Source organism: Leptonotus elevatus, chromosome 15 (genome assembly GCF_054856555.1).
Source record: "Leptonotus elevatus isolate MCC_2025b chromosome 15, RoL_Lele_1.0, whole genome shotgun sequence".
NCBI lineage: Eukaryota > Metazoa > Chordata > Actinopteri > Syngnathiformes > Syngnathidae > Leptonotus > Leptonotus elevatus.
In genome coordinates this window covers 16,841,933-16,860,348 of record NC_141253.1, presented here as the reverse complement: position 1 = coordinate 16,860,348, position 18,416 = coordinate 16,841,933, and the positions used below count along the sequence as shown (strand labels likewise).

The 18,416-nt window shown below is 38.8% G+C and overlaps 1 protein-coding gene across 1 annotated transcript; it reads left to right on the top strand.

Annotated features, from left to right (window-relative positions):
- Positions 1-276: 276 nt before the first annotated feature.
- On the top strand, positions 277-10,315 carry LOC147162186 (histone-lysine N-methyltransferase Smyd1-like). The gene is made up of 10 exons (XM_086096754.1): positions 277-681; positions 2,112-2,288; positions 3,466-3,679; positions 3,763-3,893; positions 4,042-4,080; positions 5,468-5,654; positions 5,746-5,838; positions 6,878-7,041; positions 8,871-9,039; positions 10,081-10,315. Exons 1-10 carry the CDS (start codon positions 545-547, stop codon positions 10,138-10,140), a joined length of 1,371 nt encoding a protein of 456 aa, XP_085952880.1. The 5' UTR covers positions 277-544; the 3' UTR covers positions 10,141-10,315.
- Positions 10,316-18,416: the final 8,101 nt, after the last annotated feature.

The window sequence follows — 18,416 nt, the reverse complement described above, 5'->3', positions numbered from 1 at the left end:
ATATTTATGTAAGTTTATGTGTGAGTGAAGTCATTAAACTGAAGAGAGAGAAAAAACTTATGGTGCCACAAAAGAATGTACAAGAAATAAAAGATTACACAAACAAGAACATAACAATGATAAAACGTAATCAATCTTTTGCCCACATACATCTTGCCTATTGGTTGTTTACCACGCATGAAATCGAAACAAATGGGAGTGACTCGCTTTTCATGTGCCTGTAATGAAAGGCGACAGCTGCGCGGACAAAAATAAATAGGGGGGAAGCAACCCAACAAGGGAACGACTCCCACCTTTGGCATCTCAGACCCTCTCACCTCCCTCTGCTGCTTCTTCGTCCCACACTTGGGACATGGAGCCCCCCTTAGAGAAGGTGAATGTATTTTTGGCCATGGCAGGGGTCGGGCCAAGGAGCCAGCGCCCCTTAACGTGTCTGAGAATTCTGTCAGAACCGAGCACTTCCCTGTAGCTTTTCTAGGCCTTCCCACCTTCTGCTACCGTTCTCTTCCCGTCTGCCTCCTTTTTGTTTTGTTTAGCCCGCACAATGACGGTGGGAAATATGGATAGTGTTGAGCTGTTTGATGCTGGGCAGAAAGGTCGCGGCCTAAGAGCTAGCAGAGACCTCAGCACCGGGGAGGTGATCTTTGCAGAGGCCAGCATTGCCGCTGTGGTCTTTGACAGGTAGGAGGATCCGTTTATTGTTCTATTAGACAGACTAAAGCAACAAGAGTTTGTTGTTGTTTTGACTGAAGGTGCCTCCACCAGCCTTGTCTACGATGTGAGCTCATTTCTAAATTCTCCAACTGTCATGACATCAGCGAAACGAGATACAGTAGCTGACAAGGTGTCTTTTAAACCTGCACATGACTTTATTTTGGACTTGCTTGTATTATTTGCGTGACCTTCGGATCCTAATTGAAAACAATTACTTTTATGGTCTTTAAAAAAAAAACTGCCTACTTGTTGTAGTTACTTGAACAGTCGACGCTGCAATATCAATGTAAAGTAGCATCTGACTTTCAAAATATAATTTAGTTTTTAGTTCCATATCATTAAAAAATTAGTGATTGACAAATAAAAGACACTTGTAAAGCATTGTGCAAAAACAAAAAAAGAAGTTATATTAATACTATATCACAAGTATTTACACAGTGCAATAAATTCACAGTAAAAGTATCTTCTGACTTTTAAAAACATAATTTATTTTTTAGTTCCATATCATTAAAATATGATTGCGTGACAAATATTGAGACACTTGTGCACCATTATGCAAACAAACAAATAAAAACTTATCACAAGTATTCACACTGCAATACATTCACTGTGTGAGCTATACATGCAATATAATGAAAATAAATCATTTTAATTTGCTGTACTTGGAGAACAAACTTAGATTCAATTTCTTTATATCCAAATTAAAGCAAAAATGTATCAACTAAAACAGGGATGTCCAATTTTTTTCCTTTGAGGGCCACATACAGAATTTTTTTTGACATTGAAACACACTAAAACCAATCACCTAATCCATTATAGAGTTATTTTAGCTGTTAAATGTGTTAAGGGAACCAGTTTGGGACTATTCATGAGTTTGGGGTGCCAACAGCCCTATATCCCACTAGAATAGATCCACCCCTGCCCTGTGCAGATCCCCACATCCAGAATCAAAACAAGAGTAATTGATAATAAGATGACACTTTTTAAAGCGATGTTTACTTGAGGATCTTAATCAGTCATGTGATATGTTCACAAATCAGGCACTGTCGGCATTAAGTGGATGAAACAATTTTTGCTTGTGAAACGGAAATACAGGATCTTAATTCATAAGGCATTATTTTGTTACTATTTTAGTTGCAAATAGTTTAATTGCACATCAAGTTTATTATTATTAGTTGTCAGGTGAACCCAATAGAGTTGCAGACCGTGTCATAAGTTACTTGTTATACTGTATATGCAGAGAGCTGCTAGAAAATGGATGGTGGGCCACAATTGACCCGCAGGCCGTAGTTTGGACACTACTGCTCTAAATGAAGATGCTCTCAAGGCTCATTTGATGCTTTTGGTGTAATGTGTCATAAAACATTTACAGACTTTATTATTCTACACTCTCTCAGCATGTTCATGGACGTGTGCCACAGCTGCTTCCGTCAGCAGGCCAAACTACACCGCTGCGCCCAATGCCAATTTGCCTTCTACTGCAACCGCACCTGCCAGACTGCATGCTGGGATGAACATAAGAGGGAGTGTGCAGCCATCAAGAAAGTTGGCAAACCACCCAATGAAAATGTTCGGTAAGAAAGATCCAGTCCACTTTTAAGATGAGTGAAAACGGGATTGATTGTGTCTGAAGACTCATATTTCCTTTTACTATGTCACAACTAAAACAGGGCTGAACCCAAACGTGCAACTTTAAAAGCAGATGCCAAAAAGCTCAAATGATTAATTGTTTTTTTTTGTTTATTTGTTTTTTTAAAGTTAAACAGAAAATCAGCAAATGTAGACTGCTGGGACAAGCAATGCCTTTTTTGTTTATATTTTTTCATTTTTATGGCCTATACATTTTTAATCTGAATGGATTTTGGATAATAGATTGGATCAATTCTTGATAATGGGTTGTTACAACAAAAAAACGGATTCTGAAATCAGAGGAAATCACTTATTCCAATTAAGATTTTAATCTGGATCAAACCCAGTTTGTGTTTAAAATGTTTTAGCAGGATTGGGGCAACTTCACTACATTCAAGCAGTACATAATTTCAAATTGGCAGTGCGGAAAATGTACAAGATAAATTGACTATGAATCTGTTATTAGTTTGGTTCATAACATGTCTTAAAATCAGTGAAAATGTTAAACGTGTTTGCTAGTACATTCAAACATATTTGCCAGTGAAAAATGTTTACTCCACATTGGCAGTTCCACACAGATCCCAAAGCCAAATTCTAATTGACCTGCCAAATTGTATATCAGATATCAGTTCAAAACTATTCCTTAAAGGGGATGTCAACCCCCAAAAATGTTCTATGCAGCCCCAAGAGTCTAAATATAATGTTCAGTTAATATTGAGTTAGTGGAATATGAGTTAAGCATCAAAATCCAGCCGTTTTTATCCATCTTAAGAAATGTTTAAGGTTGACTTCCACTTTAAAAGGAAATAATTCCCATTTGGGTTCTAATGTTATTAACAAGCTTTTACCCCTGCTCTCTGTCATCTTGTTTAATGTTGTTCAAGTAGGGTCAAAGAAGATTCAAAATCACTCCAGAGGCAGTGCATCAGAATAACAATAATGCGGTTTACTGTTTGACTTGTCCTGATGCAGATTGGAGCAGTTTTGTGCATCATGTGCTGCAACATTATTATGTTCTCTCTTGAAGATGACACTAGCCTCTTTGATTGTCTAGAATAAAACAAGCCATTTTGTTTTTTAAGAATTTATCATTCTCTCCCGCTGCTTTTATTTCGCCTGCAGTCTTGCTGCTCGTGTGCTGTGGCGTCTTCACAAGGATACAGGCATTGTGTCAGACAGTCAGTTGATCTCAGTGGAACAGCTGGACGACCATGTGTCTGACCTGCCTGAGAAGAACCTTCAACAGCTCGAGACCGACGTTCAGAGTTTCCTTCAATATTGGTCCTATGGAAGGAAACAACACTCAGTCGACTACATCTCACACATCTTTGGCATTGTAACGTTGAACAATCAGATCCGTTACTTTCACTTCTGGTATTACCACATTCATCTTGACATGCCTCCTCTTTGTGCATGCAGATTATGTGTAATGGCTTCACAATGAGAGACCAGAAAGGTCTGCAAGCTGTCGGTGTGGGGCTTTTCCCCAACCTGAGTCTGGTCAACCATGACTGCTTGCCCAACTGCTCTGTTGCCCTCAACCATGGCAAGTATGTATCACATATAACCATATAACCACTTGCTTCACATTTTAGCAGAGAGAATTATGTAGCTGGTTTATTTTATTGCTCTATCATATTAATAAAGGGTGCTTGGTGCATCCTATATAAATGTTGAATTTTCCATTTTCTTTTGCAGCCAAACTGCTGTGAGCTCTGCTCTCCATTCTCAGAGGAGGTATGTGTTTATCAAAAGAAATGCTATAATTAAATCACTGAAATGGGAAGTCAACCCAACATTGTCTTTACAATAGTATGTTCTATGCAGCCATACTATACTATACTATACTGTGTAGTGTCTTCTGATGAACATTGTGTCTGTGGAATATGAGGAATAAGAATTAAGCAGCAAAATCCACCCATTTTTATCCATCCCAGGGTGTGGACATTTTGCCATTTGTTGTCCTTACCCATCTGAGGGCGTAGCCATGTTCCCACTTACTATCACGGACGATATCATAGTTGCTCAGGTTTCAGGTAACGACCAATCACGGCTCACCTGTTTTCTGAAGCTGACCCGTGATCGGTCGTTACCTGTGCCCTGAGCAACTATGATGTCATTTTCAGTGGACAGCAAGTGACACAATGGTCACCCCCTCAGATGAATACAAACTGGTGGATTTAGCTGCTTAACTCATATTCCACAAACACAATATTAATCAGAATGCTGTGTTTAGACTAGTGGGGGCACATACAACATATTATTGTAAAGAAAATCTTTGGGTTGACTGAAAGTAAGCAGATATGAAAATAGAAACATATAATATATAATAAGAACTATATGAAGAGGTAAACAAACACTGTGCAGTATCCACATTCAGGGTCAGATCTGGATAAAAATTGGTTTGAGTGTTTGGGGGTGGAAGAGTTGAATAGTTTGATCTCAATCTCTCACCATGAGCCAAGTTCAATTCATATTTACGTATGTAGGACTACCTATGGATAAAATAGTGAAGCGTGTATAGTTTCAGCAGCCAAAATGCATACAAGTAGAGGGAATCAGAAAATATCCACACTCTCCACTCTCTCCAGTATATAGATAGGGATTTAAAACAATACTTAACAAAATTCATAATTATACTGTATATTGGCATACAAATGGGTGAAGTAGAGAAGCCTACAGGCTGTAGTCTTAGTGGCCAAAATGCATGCAAGTATTGCGTCATTGGGTGATTAAGGCAGCAGCTTAAAAATAACCCATACTCTTGACTCCCCAATATAAGCAGTAGATAATATGATTTAAAAAAAATACTTAACAAAATTCATAATTCTCTAAATGCATGTGAGTATGCAGCGCACAATGCACATTGAATAGGGGTGATCAAATGTGCACAGCCAGGCTAAGAGGAGCAAAGGTGACTGATCAATTGGATAACACTCAAAATATTGAATATTAGATATTTAAAAAAAGCAAGAATGTGTCTTGGAAAAAATGAAACCTCTCACCCTTGGCAGAGCAAACAAACGATGAAAACAAAACCTCCATAGTGGCAATAAAAAATGTTTGCTTTTGTCATTTGCCCTCTTTGACATGATAACTACAATAGTTTGGTCTTTCCTATCAGGATCGAGCTGCGAGCTTTAGGCAAAATCCCTGAGGGTCAGGAGTTGACTGTCAGCTACGTCGACTTCCTAAACCTGTCAGGTGACCGCAAGAAGCAGCTGATGGAACGTTACCACTTTGAGTGCATGTGTCAACACTGTAGCCAGCACCTCAAGGATGACCTGATGATGGCTGCCGCAGAGGGCAAAGTGAGATGGGGCGGGGGGTATTTGAGTCTAGAAGTTTGATTGGAAGAGTCACACATAATACAGGTGCCTCATGATTGTGTGTTCCTCATAGCCATCTGCTGAGAAGCTGAAAGAAGTGACTGACTTCAGTAAAAAGTATCTGGAGAAGATCGAGAGGTACCGTTCTGAGAAAGACTTCCATGAGGTGCGTTTTCTTCTCTTTTGTCTCATCTTGTCTCTGAACCCAAATGCACAAATCATCACTACAACATAAGTTTAAAGTGGAAGTCAACCTTAAACATTTCTTGACAATATGTTATATGTGACCTCACTGAGTACACATGACATTCTGATTCATATTACATTTGTGGAATATGAGTTATGAAGCAAAATCTAGCCGTTTTGTCATCTTAGGGGCGGCCATTTTGTCACTTGCTGTCGACTGAAGATGGTATAAATGTTGCTCAGGACTCTGGCTACGACCAATCATAGCTTACCTGTTTTCTGAAGCTGAGCTGTGATTGGTTGTTACCTGGGACCTGAGCAACATTGATGTCATCTTCAGTTGACAGCAAGTGGCAAAATGGCCGCCCCTGAGATGGATAAAAATGGCTGGATTTTGCTGCTTAACTAATTTTTCCACAAATGTAATATTAATCAGAATGTCATGTTTAGACTAGTGCTGTCACATATAACATTATTGTCAAGAATTTTTGGGGTGGTTGACTTCCCCTTTTAAAGTCTTGAGTAATAACTTGGAGAATGCAATAGCAGCTGGGCTCAAGTGGTGGATAGAGTTACTAAGAGGACAGCACAGGTGAATGCAATAGAGTGGCAAATTAGTTCTACTCACAGGAGTTAGTTGTTCTAAGCCCCCGTGAAATGGTATACGTATGGCACGGTGGCATGAGGCACAAAGTTACTGACTGAGGAAAGCAGGTGGGCTGGAGGAGACTCCAAAGCAGGGGTAGGGAACCCTGGTCCTCAACAGCCACTGTCCTGCCCGTTTTCCATGTCATCCTCCTCCAGCACAGCTGACTCAAACAATCAGCTCATCAGCAAGCTATGTAGAAGCCTGATAACAATCTAGTTCATCGAATCAGGTGTGTTGGTGGAGGTCGAGACATGGAGACTGTTAGGACAGTGGTTGCCGAGGATGAACATGAGAGCCTCACTTATTTTCTGACCAACCGACATGGCCATGGCCACGGGTCTTTGCTCTAACTGGCCTATTGTGCTCTTAGGTGGTGAAGCTGTGTGTTGAGTGTTTGGAGAAGCAGGAGAATGTCCTGGCTGACACTCACCTGAACAAACTGCGAGTGCTCAGTGTAGCCAGCGAAGTGCTTTCATACCAGCGGTTGTTTTCTGAAGCTGCAGTGTACGCCCAGAGGATGGTGGATGGATACATGTAAGGCATGCCTCACTACATACCAGAACAACACATTACACTCCAGCACTGCCCCCCCCTGTTCTGAACACAAGACAACACAAATCTGTTATATAGCCTACTATTAACACAAACAAATACGGACATTTTAAAACCACGTTTTTTTTCTATAATTATTTACATATAGCACAGTAGTGTTAATTTCGGTAACAAAACATAAGCAAAAATATTTCCGTCAAACACACATTTTTCATCGGACGAAAACTATACTATACTAAAAACCTAATTAAAACAAAATAATGGGACTTAATCAGTATGTATTTTCGTTGTCTAATGAAGACGAGATGAGAATGTACTACACTTAATAAAAACTGGACCAAAATCTATGGACATTTAACTTCATAAACAAAGACGAGATGGAAATTTGATTTTTGAAAAATCCTGTTTTTGCTAATCTGTCACTGACATTGTCATGTGACACCCAGTGACACACCCCCTTTCAAATCTGCAGCTATAGCAAGTGCAACATGCGACAGACAGGAGGTGGATTCATGGTGAAAGATTTTTTATTTATTTATTTTTTAAAGAGTAAATTTTAGTGATAATGTAACATTAATCCAAGGGCTAAAACGTTCCAACAGTAATGTTAATCCGACCTCTAACTAATGCTGGCTAACTTACTAGCTCGTAGCATGGAGCCATAGTAGCCACTTGTTGATTGTAAGTGTGTGTGAAGTTGTTTTTCCATTAAAAAGATGAGAGAACATTTTATGTGTACGTTTTAGATCCGAAATGTTCAACAGTATCTGCTGACAAAAAAATATACAGGGAAAAAAATATACAGGGGTAAAATGATTGTCCTGACTAAAACATTCACAGTTTTTGTTGACTAAAACTAGACGAAATAAATACTGTGTGAAGTTGAGTAATTATGATAAAAACTAACAAGCTTGATTGAAACTGGACTAAAATTAGGACTAAATTTTCAAATGTCAGATATAATTTTAACACTATAGCACAGTGACCAAGTGCTTAGCTTTTCTGCCCTACCGTTCTGAGGTTTCTCACATTTGACTCCCTGTGTGAATGTTCTCCTTGCGCTTGCGTGGGTACTATGGTTTCCTTCCACATTCCCCAAAAAAATGCATGTTTGATTAGCTGAAGACTCTAAATCAACCATTGGTGTGAATGTGAGTGGTATTGGTGTTTTTTCTATATGCTTGTGATCAGTCCAGTGTGCCCCACCTCTTACCCGAGGAGGGCAAGAAGTATACATACCGGTACTCAAACACCCTCCAGTGTTGAAGAATTAAAACAATTGTGCAAGGAAGAGTTGAACAAAAATATTTCCACAGAGATGTGAACGATTCATTGACAGTTTTAGAGAACGCTTGATTTCAGGTGTTGCTGCTGAGAGGGGCCCAACCAGTTATTAGGTTTAGTTTGACATTTTCACTCAGTGCCAGATAGTTTGGAACTGTCCCCCCCCCCCCCCCCCCCCATTTAATTAAAATCATAATTTCAAAACTGCAGTTTATGTTTATTTGGATTATCTTTGTCTGATATTTACATTTGCTTGATGATCTTAAACATTGAAGTGGACAAACAAAACAAGAATTTGAGAAAATCGCAAATAAATGTTCCACATCATGGTAAATATGATCGTTGTATTTGACGGAGGAATACACAGTGCATGTAATGGGTGCGGTCGTAACAATATTGTTACGTTGTGTGCCATGTGTGCACATAAGCAGATCATTTACACGGTATTAAACATAAAATACGTATTACAAATGAATATATAGTGTTACAACCTGAGAAAATATAAACCCCACTGCCCTCATCAACAGGAAGTTGTATCCCCACAACAACGCCCAGCTGGGCTTGGCCATCATGCGTGCAGGCGTCCTACACTGGCAGTCGGGGCAGACTGAGCTGGGCCATAGCATGATCTGCAAAGCTTACGGCATTCTCTTGGTCACCCACGGACCCAACCATGCTATCACCAAAGACTTGGAGGTACAGTGATATAATAAAGAAGATATAGTGGATTTTTGCAGTACAATGTGGTGGACTTATCTTCCCACATTAATCGTTGTGTAATACTATTTTTAATGTGGGTGTGTAGAGGACTGTGGACAGGTGAAAAATATGTGAGAGTCTAAGGTTGCATTTTCTAGCAAAGTCTTGGTTTAGTACAAAAAACACTGCATATTCCCAGAACACCACCATGTTCACTTTGAGGCATGGTAATGGTAATATTATGCTTTGGGGCTGTTTTTCTTTAAATGGAACAAAGGCTTTAGTCAAAGTGGAGAGAGAGTTCAAAATAACAGTACATTTTTGGCCCTTGCCGTCAAATGATTTGAAACAATACAACAAAATAATGGATACACCAGAACATGTAGGAATGGCCTAGCAAGAAACTTATTCTAATTGTAAAAATAATTACCAACAATCAGATGTCAATGTTTGGTTATGTAAATTACATGGACTGAAATCCTTTGTTGTTGGGTTTGTTCCACGCCAGAAATGTTAAATGTTGTTTTTTTGTTTTTTTTTGGACTGTTGTATTAAGGGTCACATTAAGTTTTCATCCAAAAAAACACCACATTTTCTTTGCGATATAACAACTGTATTCTTGTGCCGTTATATATTTTTTCGACAATATTATTTGTGTATCTTTTGAGCTTTTATCACACTTTTTCCCCTTTTCTTTGTAGCCCTAACAGGGGTACTACCAGGGATTTGGGGGGCTGTACAAAATAACTTTGTGCCCAAGCACTAACGATACCACAAATTGGAGAGAAAAAACCCCCACTGCACTCATGTTAGTCATGGGTTCTTAGAATCGTTATCATCCCATTTCATCTCCCCTAAAGCACTCCAAGCACTTCTAAACTACTGAATATTGGGCATCAAAAAAGTACACATTTTCAGGCGGATACAATTTATGCTACTTTTGTACAATTGATTTACTGTGGTCTCATTAACAAAAAAATCCTGGTAGTTTGGTAATTTGCCATAATTGTCCCTCTGCATCCCTCTGCCTACCTTTAGTCCATGCGCATGCAGACTGAGATGGAGTTGAAGAAGAAGAAGGAGGAGATGTCACCCTGAGCTACAATGACTTGAATGAAGAAGCAGCTTCTCTGTGGCTACAGGTAGCCTAACTGGGTCACCGGAAGTTAAAAAATAAATAAAAAGGCTGCTCAAGTGCAGCCGCAGTAAGACTGATTGTTCAAAGTAACTTGAACACATGTGACATATGATGTGTACAGCAACTACAATAAAACCAAATGTACAGCATTTGTGGTGATCACTTATTCACTATCGAGAAATATTGTAATTCCAGGCTATACATTCAAGAATCATCTAAATATGTACAGTACATTCCATATCACCCAACCAAAATGTCATTTAAATGGGTAAGCTTTTTCTAGCTAGTTATCAGCTATAAAAAAAAAATATGTTTTAATCATTTTTCAAAAACACTTTCACTTATGGCCAAACTACCCTGAGAACGCCTGATCTCGTCCCATCATGGAAGCTAAACAGACTTGGATGGGAGACCACCTGGAAATTGTCAGCTAGCAAAGACCCGAGTGTTACTACCACTCCTCGTCCATACAGTATATTTTCAACACTTTTCTTTTGTGATTTAAGGCTATATAAATAAACTTGACTTGACTGGACTTATCAATTTTATGTTTTGTGCCATGGCAGATTTGCAAAAACAAGCGTGCATGGAGGACAGTAATCTTTGCTCCTATTGTGGCCTGAGGGTCAGTGAAATGGAGTGGAGTTCTTGCGAACCTGGGTTCAAAACCCAGACGCATCCCATGCAATATCAAAAGTGAGCTCAGAATGCAGGGGCTGTATGATCTGGGAGGGGGGGTCAGAACAGGGCAAGCTAAAGAGGGTGTGTCAGAACAGACTAAGCTAGGGAAGAGGTGGATCAGGACAGGCTATGCTAGAGATAGCCAAACTGTGGTTCAAAGCCACCTTGAGAGAAGTGGGGGAGTATAAAAGATGATGGGAGGGAGTATAGGAGAGGTAGAGGGGGAATATGTGAGTTGAAGGGGGGGAGGGGAGTGGAGGATGAGAGAGGTGAAATGGAGGGGGGTTGGAGTATGGGAGGAGTGGCATTTGGGGGAGTGATGTGGGGTAAAGGGGGTAGTGGGGTAGGGTACTTCATATTGTAGGGTAGGGTAACTGTAATGGAGGCATTCAAATAATCAGTGAGTGTCAATAAACAATATAACGGGGCGGTTGAATAAAGGGCTGCAGCTATAGGATATTTCGGTCTTTGAAAAATTATACCGGATAATCATGTATCATAATCATAATTTGTTTCCTTTTTTATAAAGTCAAAATATTTTATTTCTTAAATCTACACTGTGCGTAACAGCAAACTATTTTATTGTCTACAAACATTTTCTCTGGGGCAATTTCAAATTAATATAATTTTATAGTTCAACTTTGCATTTCTTGTATCAAAAACACAAGACAAATCTAAAAAGGCTTTTAGTGGCCTTTGTGCAACTTCACTTGAGCAGTTAGCATTTAGCATGCAACATAATAATACAGGAGGTTGAGGGCTATGCGTTTGACCTTAGAGCGAGTGGACTCCCACCAATGTGAACTGTGCTGTGTGTGTTCCCTGTCTCGTTCCCAAATGGCAACTTCAGCCACCTCACGTCCCTGTTCCTGCGGCTGCTACCTGTTCTTGTCATGCAGCAGCAAAGTTGCCATCCCTGCTCTAGCTTCCCATGATTCTGAACACGACAAACGGTATGCAAAATTGAAGGATGGATGGATGGATAATGTAAATTCTAACCAAACCAAATAAACACCTCTGAAGCCTGTTGTGAACCTTTTGTGGGTGAATGCTTATGTGTCTATATGCACACTACATCACTGGAGCCTTACCAGATATTCATTATTTTGTTATTTGCTTTCATTTCAACAAATCTCATGGAGCCAAAGGTCAGCGTGATGCTTCTGGGGTGTGGCTGCTGTGACAAAGTAAAGTCAAAGAGGATCTCAGGGGCCATGGCAATATTTAGTAAAAAAAAAAAAAAAAACACGCACTGACAAGACTTTGTTCGTTTCATTCCCTTTATTGAGAATCCATTCGTAATGTTAGGGAGAACAATGCTCTCACGTATACATTACAGCTCATGATGATACATTATTTCATTGGCAATGAAACGTTCTCCATCCAGCTTGTTTCAAATGTAGCATCTGTGCCACTCACACTTTTGTCTGCATGCTTCTTTGAAGAACTAATTTTCTAAATTAGATGAACGCGGGACAAAACAAGATTTGATCATGCGTTTTTATTGTCTATAGATATCTTTTGTTGAAATTGTTACACAGGGCAGCTATAATAATTGAAATAAATTCATAGCATTTTAGGGACAAGCTTTCTGACCTCAGATATGGCACAGCACTCCAAATCTTTATATTGTATATTTCACTGAAGTTTCGAGTGTTAAAAGTCATATAAGTTTAACTTTGGCCTCCTCACGCCATGGATCTCCATGAAGCCATCTGAGCACTTCTCATAAGGATACTGCTCTGTCCAATTCCCCGTGTGGAACCTCCAGGCCTCCAGCCACTCGTTAAGAGACGGTGTATCATGATGGAATTCCGTTTCTGACACCATCCAGGCTGCCTGCCAGTCAGAATTTGAATTAGTCTTCCTACAGCGTGTATATGAATGTGTAGGGCGGTAGGAAGTTTCGGTTGCCCCACTCCAGGTGTTAAGTGCGTAACTCTGCCGGGTTTGCGGATACTCGTGCTGCCTTGAAGTCCTGCAGGAGTCGAGCCAATTTTGTGCCGTGGTTGCTCCGTTCTTGGCCGGAAGCACGGGTTCAAATAAATTCTGGGCTTTCAACCTATTTACTCTTATTTGGGGTGCTAAAAGCCAAGCCTGCTGCCACATCTCAGGCTCTTGACGTTGGCGTTTTATTTTCCATGAGCCTTTCCACTCTGAGGCAACAGGATTCATGTTACCTCCATTCGTAGCGTCTCCAAAGCGGCTTGATGTGTCTCGTCTCATTCTTCGCTTGTCAATCTTCCTTTTATGTTTCACCATCTTCCAGGATTCTTTCCAATCAGTTGAAACAGCTTTGATAACTAGAAGTTGTTCCAGAAGAAGTCTCAAATGAGAAATATCGGCCTTTGGGTGATATATCTCCTCTGATGGCAAAATCTTCAAAACCTTCTCCAGTTTTTCACCTGATTTTGAGTCGTTTTTGACCATCTGCCAGGACCTGTTCCATTCAGAAAAAATATCTATTTTTTTGCCGTGTTGAATGTACAAATCTGTGAACTTCTCTTCAGTAGACTTAAGCATACGTTTGTTGGGATGCAAGGCTTTCTTTTGGCAACAGTCATCCATAGTACAATCCTGTTCATGAGAGGTACAAACATTCTTGTAGTTATCAACAATGATCAACATTCCATTGTAGTTCATTTCACCTCCATTGTCTTGATTTATATCAATCAATGTATCCATTGCAGAATGATTGAACTTGGGATTGTTCAGACAACTTGTGTGCTTGATGGATTTCCATGAATCCATCCACCCTGATGAGAACAATCCTGTGTCATGTTGTTTCTTTTCCAATAACACTAACAATTTTGATTTGGGCCTATTATGTCCCAGGAGGGGAAATGTATCTTCCTTATTCTTGCATTCATTTGTCTTTCTCAGCCACTCATCAGAGTGACGAGAAATCCAGGTTGCTGACTCCATCACATTGTAGTAAGGTCTCCCAGACAGATGAAAGCTGTGACGATTCATCCTGTCAAGCTCATACGATAAAACTCAGCAATCCCAGAGAAGTGTTTCCCAGTTACAGAGGTCCAGCATTGACCCCAGTCTGATCCAACAGTGCCCTCTGGTGGTGATGGCAAATCCTTCGTGTACTGCCATGCCTTGCCCCTGTCCACAGTAGAGGGTTGATTCCCTGCGATAAGCATCAGGGAATTTTCAAACCTGCAGTTGTTGACAGCAGGAGTAGATGAGCCTGTATTTTTGTTTTCTCGCCTCACTAGCAGAAAAGAATCTTTGACAGTAGGTAGACTAGGGACGTGTTTGTTCTTCCAAATATTATTGTTGTCTCTTTGAGCCCCATCCACCATTTTAGTCTTCATTTCAAATGTTTTCTTGTTTTCCCTCTTGTTTGTGAGACGATTATCCCAGTCCACATTAATGCTGTTGAAATAAGAAGGCAGGGAAGACAAAGTTAAAAAACACATGTTTAGGACAGTCTTTCACAAAACCTACATGTTCAAATATAGACGTTGATTGTCAGTGTAAAGTGTTGTGAATATTATTGATTGTTAAGCAGCTGTATTTTCTGGATTTGTCATCACATAATATATTTTAAATTAAAGCCACACATAGGAAAAATAATAACTTGTAGTTGTTAATGTGCATTCATCAGAATAATGCATATGCAAAGCACACAACTCTAAACGTTAGCATTACTATTGAGTATTATTCACAGTCTTAAATAAAGTACTTGAAGGTGATACTTGAGTAAAAGTATCATAACAAGAAATACCTTTGGAAGGAGTTAAGCTCAGCTTGCAGAATATTACTTGACTAAGTCTTAAAGCGTCTGCTATATGTTGTACTTACGTATAAAATATTAGTTGTTGGGAGTAAATGTAAAAGTTTTTGTTTTGTTTTAAACTAGTAATTAGAATTTTGATAGTTTTAACTTACTGTTAATTGCATTTTTATTTTGTTTATGTGAATGGTTTGCAGTAGTTAAAGGTCTGTATGTTGGCTAATACCTGCAGTTCATAAGACCATCATGCGACACTAGCATCTGCTGGCCTCAAGCCATAAGGAAGGAAAGGCACAGATAGAGAGAGACAGAAAGAGACAACCGGTGCGCCCATACAATAATTTCCTGATTCCCTGCATTTCATTTTCATGACCTCTCCCAAGCAGCACCATGATTCAAGCATTACGTCAGGGAGCAATTTCGTCTGACTTTATTTTGTAGGAATAACTAACGGAGATGTTTAGGGAAAATGTAGGTTACTAGAGAAAAATGTATAGGCTATGTTTTTACAAGCCTATACAATACAAGTAACGAAGTACTATACAGATACATGTAGACTTGAACTTTAGGGGATGTCACACAAGTTGCAAAAATGTAATTAATTAAACAACATTCCCTCACCAACACTAAAATTATTTTGAAACCATAAAATAATTGTTTAAAGAACATTAATAATGATATGCGCTGCTCACAGACAGCCGTTTTCTCCTCCTCGAATCGCAATTGAGTTACAAGATCGCTTTCAAAATCAGCTAAAGTCTGCTATCCAAACTAAATAAAATAAATAGTGAATGAATAATTGTATACTTTACTAAAGGAAACATTTAATTCATATTTTTAGTTTTTGGCTGGACCATTTAGTTAATGAAACCCAAGATAAAGAAATGGTAGGTAGAGTCAACCTCACTCAACATAAAAAGTCAGATTAATACAGTACTTGGTCTTTTGCTTCATGTAGCGTCAATATCAAATGTGGTCCATATAATATTTAACGAAACATTACAACTGCAATTAAGCTTCTCATCATTATTTTTCTACCTAAAAGATGTAACAAATGTCAACAAATTGTATGATTGACAAAAAAGTGCGTGTATTTGATCTTTTTAACAGGCACATTGTGTGTAAATGCAAACAATTAGCAGTTCTTACGAGGGCAGGGCACTGTTCTGGAGCCGTTTCTGCTCCTGATGCAGTTTATGTCCATAATCTCGCTCTCTAATTTTCCAGATGTTCTTCATTATGTCAGTATTAGAGCTGACCACCTGAAGGTTCTTCTCCGTGGACATGTTGCAACTGTTTCAAATTCCCTGCAAATATCAAGAAAATGTGTCCATGATCATACATTATATATAGAATTGTACAACCTTACTATTAAATGCCTTTCTCTTTTTGTGCATGCTGATGTTAATCATTTTAGAGGAGATGATGTACCTTATATGAAGAATTGCAGTTCTGTGTGGATACACTGCTCTCCAGCTATATATACTGTCATTCTGAGACTCAACTATCATTACTTAAATGATTAAGTGGCTGTCCTGGCTAAATATATCACACTGTACAAAGATACATTAAGTGAAACAGCAATAAAGATTGTGTTGAGTTTAACAGCTTGTAAGGGCATGGTACTCAGTGCTTCATTCATTCAGTCGCTCAATGATGAAGTGATGATAACATGAAAAACAATGAATGAATCAAAATGTTTGTTGGGTTTAGCCAGGGTTGAGAATATCTGTAGATGGCTGTCTGCCATGAGCATTTATGTGATATACGAATGGCTATTTCAATGGTGTTATTTCTACAAATTACTTTCCAATCTAAAGTGTGGGAAATGGCTTACTCTCTTTGAGGATGCAATTTTAATGGTTTCACAAAAAATAGGGGTCTCCTGAAAAGTAACTATTTGGGAGGTACAAGGTTTCAGCCCGACACCAGTGATATGCATTTGATTTTGGTGTTCCTGGCATACATACAGGTAGTACATGTTACAGGGGATACAAATAGATGTGTACAGTCAGTACTCGTGTCTCATCTAGCAAATGCTTCGTGAACCAACATTTGATACAGCTCATATTTCAGACACTAAATGAAAATGCACTACAAAAAAATGATATAAATTAATGCTGGAATTGTTTCCAAGGGAACTTAAATTTATTTGAAGGCAGATGGAGTGACTGAGCGCTCAAATGGGGTTCAAAAGTCAGAGGCACACTGTAGTCTGTAAAAAGTCCTTTATTGAGCATGGACTTCCGACGCGTATCAACATTAGCATGTCTTGATCAGAGCAAAGTAAAACTAAAGTGTGTGTAAGTTGGGGAGTTGTATCACTTTTTATACTTTTATATATTGTAATCAATACATTATATATAAACAAAATGTATACCAGATGAAAGACCAAGGTCTTAGGTTTTTTTTGTTGTTGTATTCATGTCATTTTCATACTGTGTGTCAGTGCAGAGTTATGAGCCATCAAATAGAGGGAGTGAACATGTAACGTGTTACCCCACCAATGGGTAAGTTGTCGCACTATTTGGGGTAGGATGTCACAATAAAACCAGGACAAAATGATCCTTGATATTATGAAAGAGATTAAAGTCCTTAGGAACTGCTGGTATATAGGTCAGAGCAGATCTCAGCATCAAATGCCTGTTTTGCTTCCCCTTAAACTGGAAATTTGATATTAAATTGAATTTTAAAAAATAAAGCATTTTGGTTAATGAATAGATGGTTCATCATTAAACTTAAACCAGTTCTGACATGTGGTCATACTGAAGTCCCAACAACTGGAACATCTATTTTTAAACAATGAAAGAGATCATGGCAAATTCATGTCCTCACTCTTCAGACTCTATCTATCATCTGAAGAACAATTCTGGCATATGTAAACCGAGTTGCATTTTTCATTGGTCCATTCTTTGCATATGTGACAACAAATCCAATGTTGCCCCAAATTACCATGTTGGGTAATACTTGCTCTAATTTAAAGTTAACTTAAAACAGAGCAGTGACTGAGGCATGACAAGATGCCTGAATCTCTTCTCTAACGAGTACACATGATTAGCTGCTAGAATTGGTCTATGTACGACGCCTGTTTTAAAAAAATGTTTTTAAAAAAATTACTTTGGGTTGTGCAAAACATATAACTGGCACTCCTGTCAGCTCACGATGTGCTATTCTCAGAACAGTGCACAACCCCTGACCAACAGTAGCGCCCTCTGGTGGAAAACACAATTGCAACGTGACAACTTACCCATGATACAAGTCTCCCCTACCAATTACTCACGTGATGATGTACGCCACCTAACCCAATTTTTCTAATTCTTACTTGGTCCTTCAGGTGCCATAACTTTTTTTAATTATTAGCCAAAAGCACCTCTGTAACTCTATTTTGAGCTGAAGAATGTAGCCTCTTGCCTTTCTGCTGCAGTGATCCTATACATTTTTAATTTTCATCATTCATACTCATGATATTTTGCTGTGTATTGTTGTTTTACTCCTATAGAAAGTGTTTCTTTGCTATTCATAAATAGGTGTTCATGTATGGATGTGTCTGCCATATTTGTAGTTGACATCTTGTTTGCCACATGACCAATTTGTACTTATGCCCACCAGCTAGTGATTTTTTTTTATGTGCGCATTGTGTACGTGAAGAAGTGAGTGTGTAGTTTAATTTTTCATAGTGATTCGAAATGAAATTTTCTGCGTTGGGAAGCCTTAAGTAAAAAATGTATTCATGCTAATATTTAAATTTTAAAACTTAAATCAAAACCTGACAATCATTTTCAGGGTTAGAGTTGGAGGCTTAGGGTG

What these genes read in the sequence shown, in the direction of transcription:
- LOC147162186 (XM_086096754.1), top strand. Translation starts at nt 545, where the DNA reads ATGACGGTGGGAAATATGGATAGTGTTGAGCTGTTTGATGCTGGGCAG. An exon ending in TCTCACACATCTTTGGCATT is followed by an intron (nt 3,680 to 3,762) that starts GTAACGTTGAAC and finishes TTGTGCATGCAG; the next exon opens with ATTATGTGTAATGGCTTCAC. An exon ending in GTTGCCCTCAACCATGGCAA is followed by an intron (nt 3,894 to 4,041) that starts GTATGTATCACA and finishes TTTCTTTTGCAG; the next exon opens with CCAAACTGCTGTGAGCTCTG.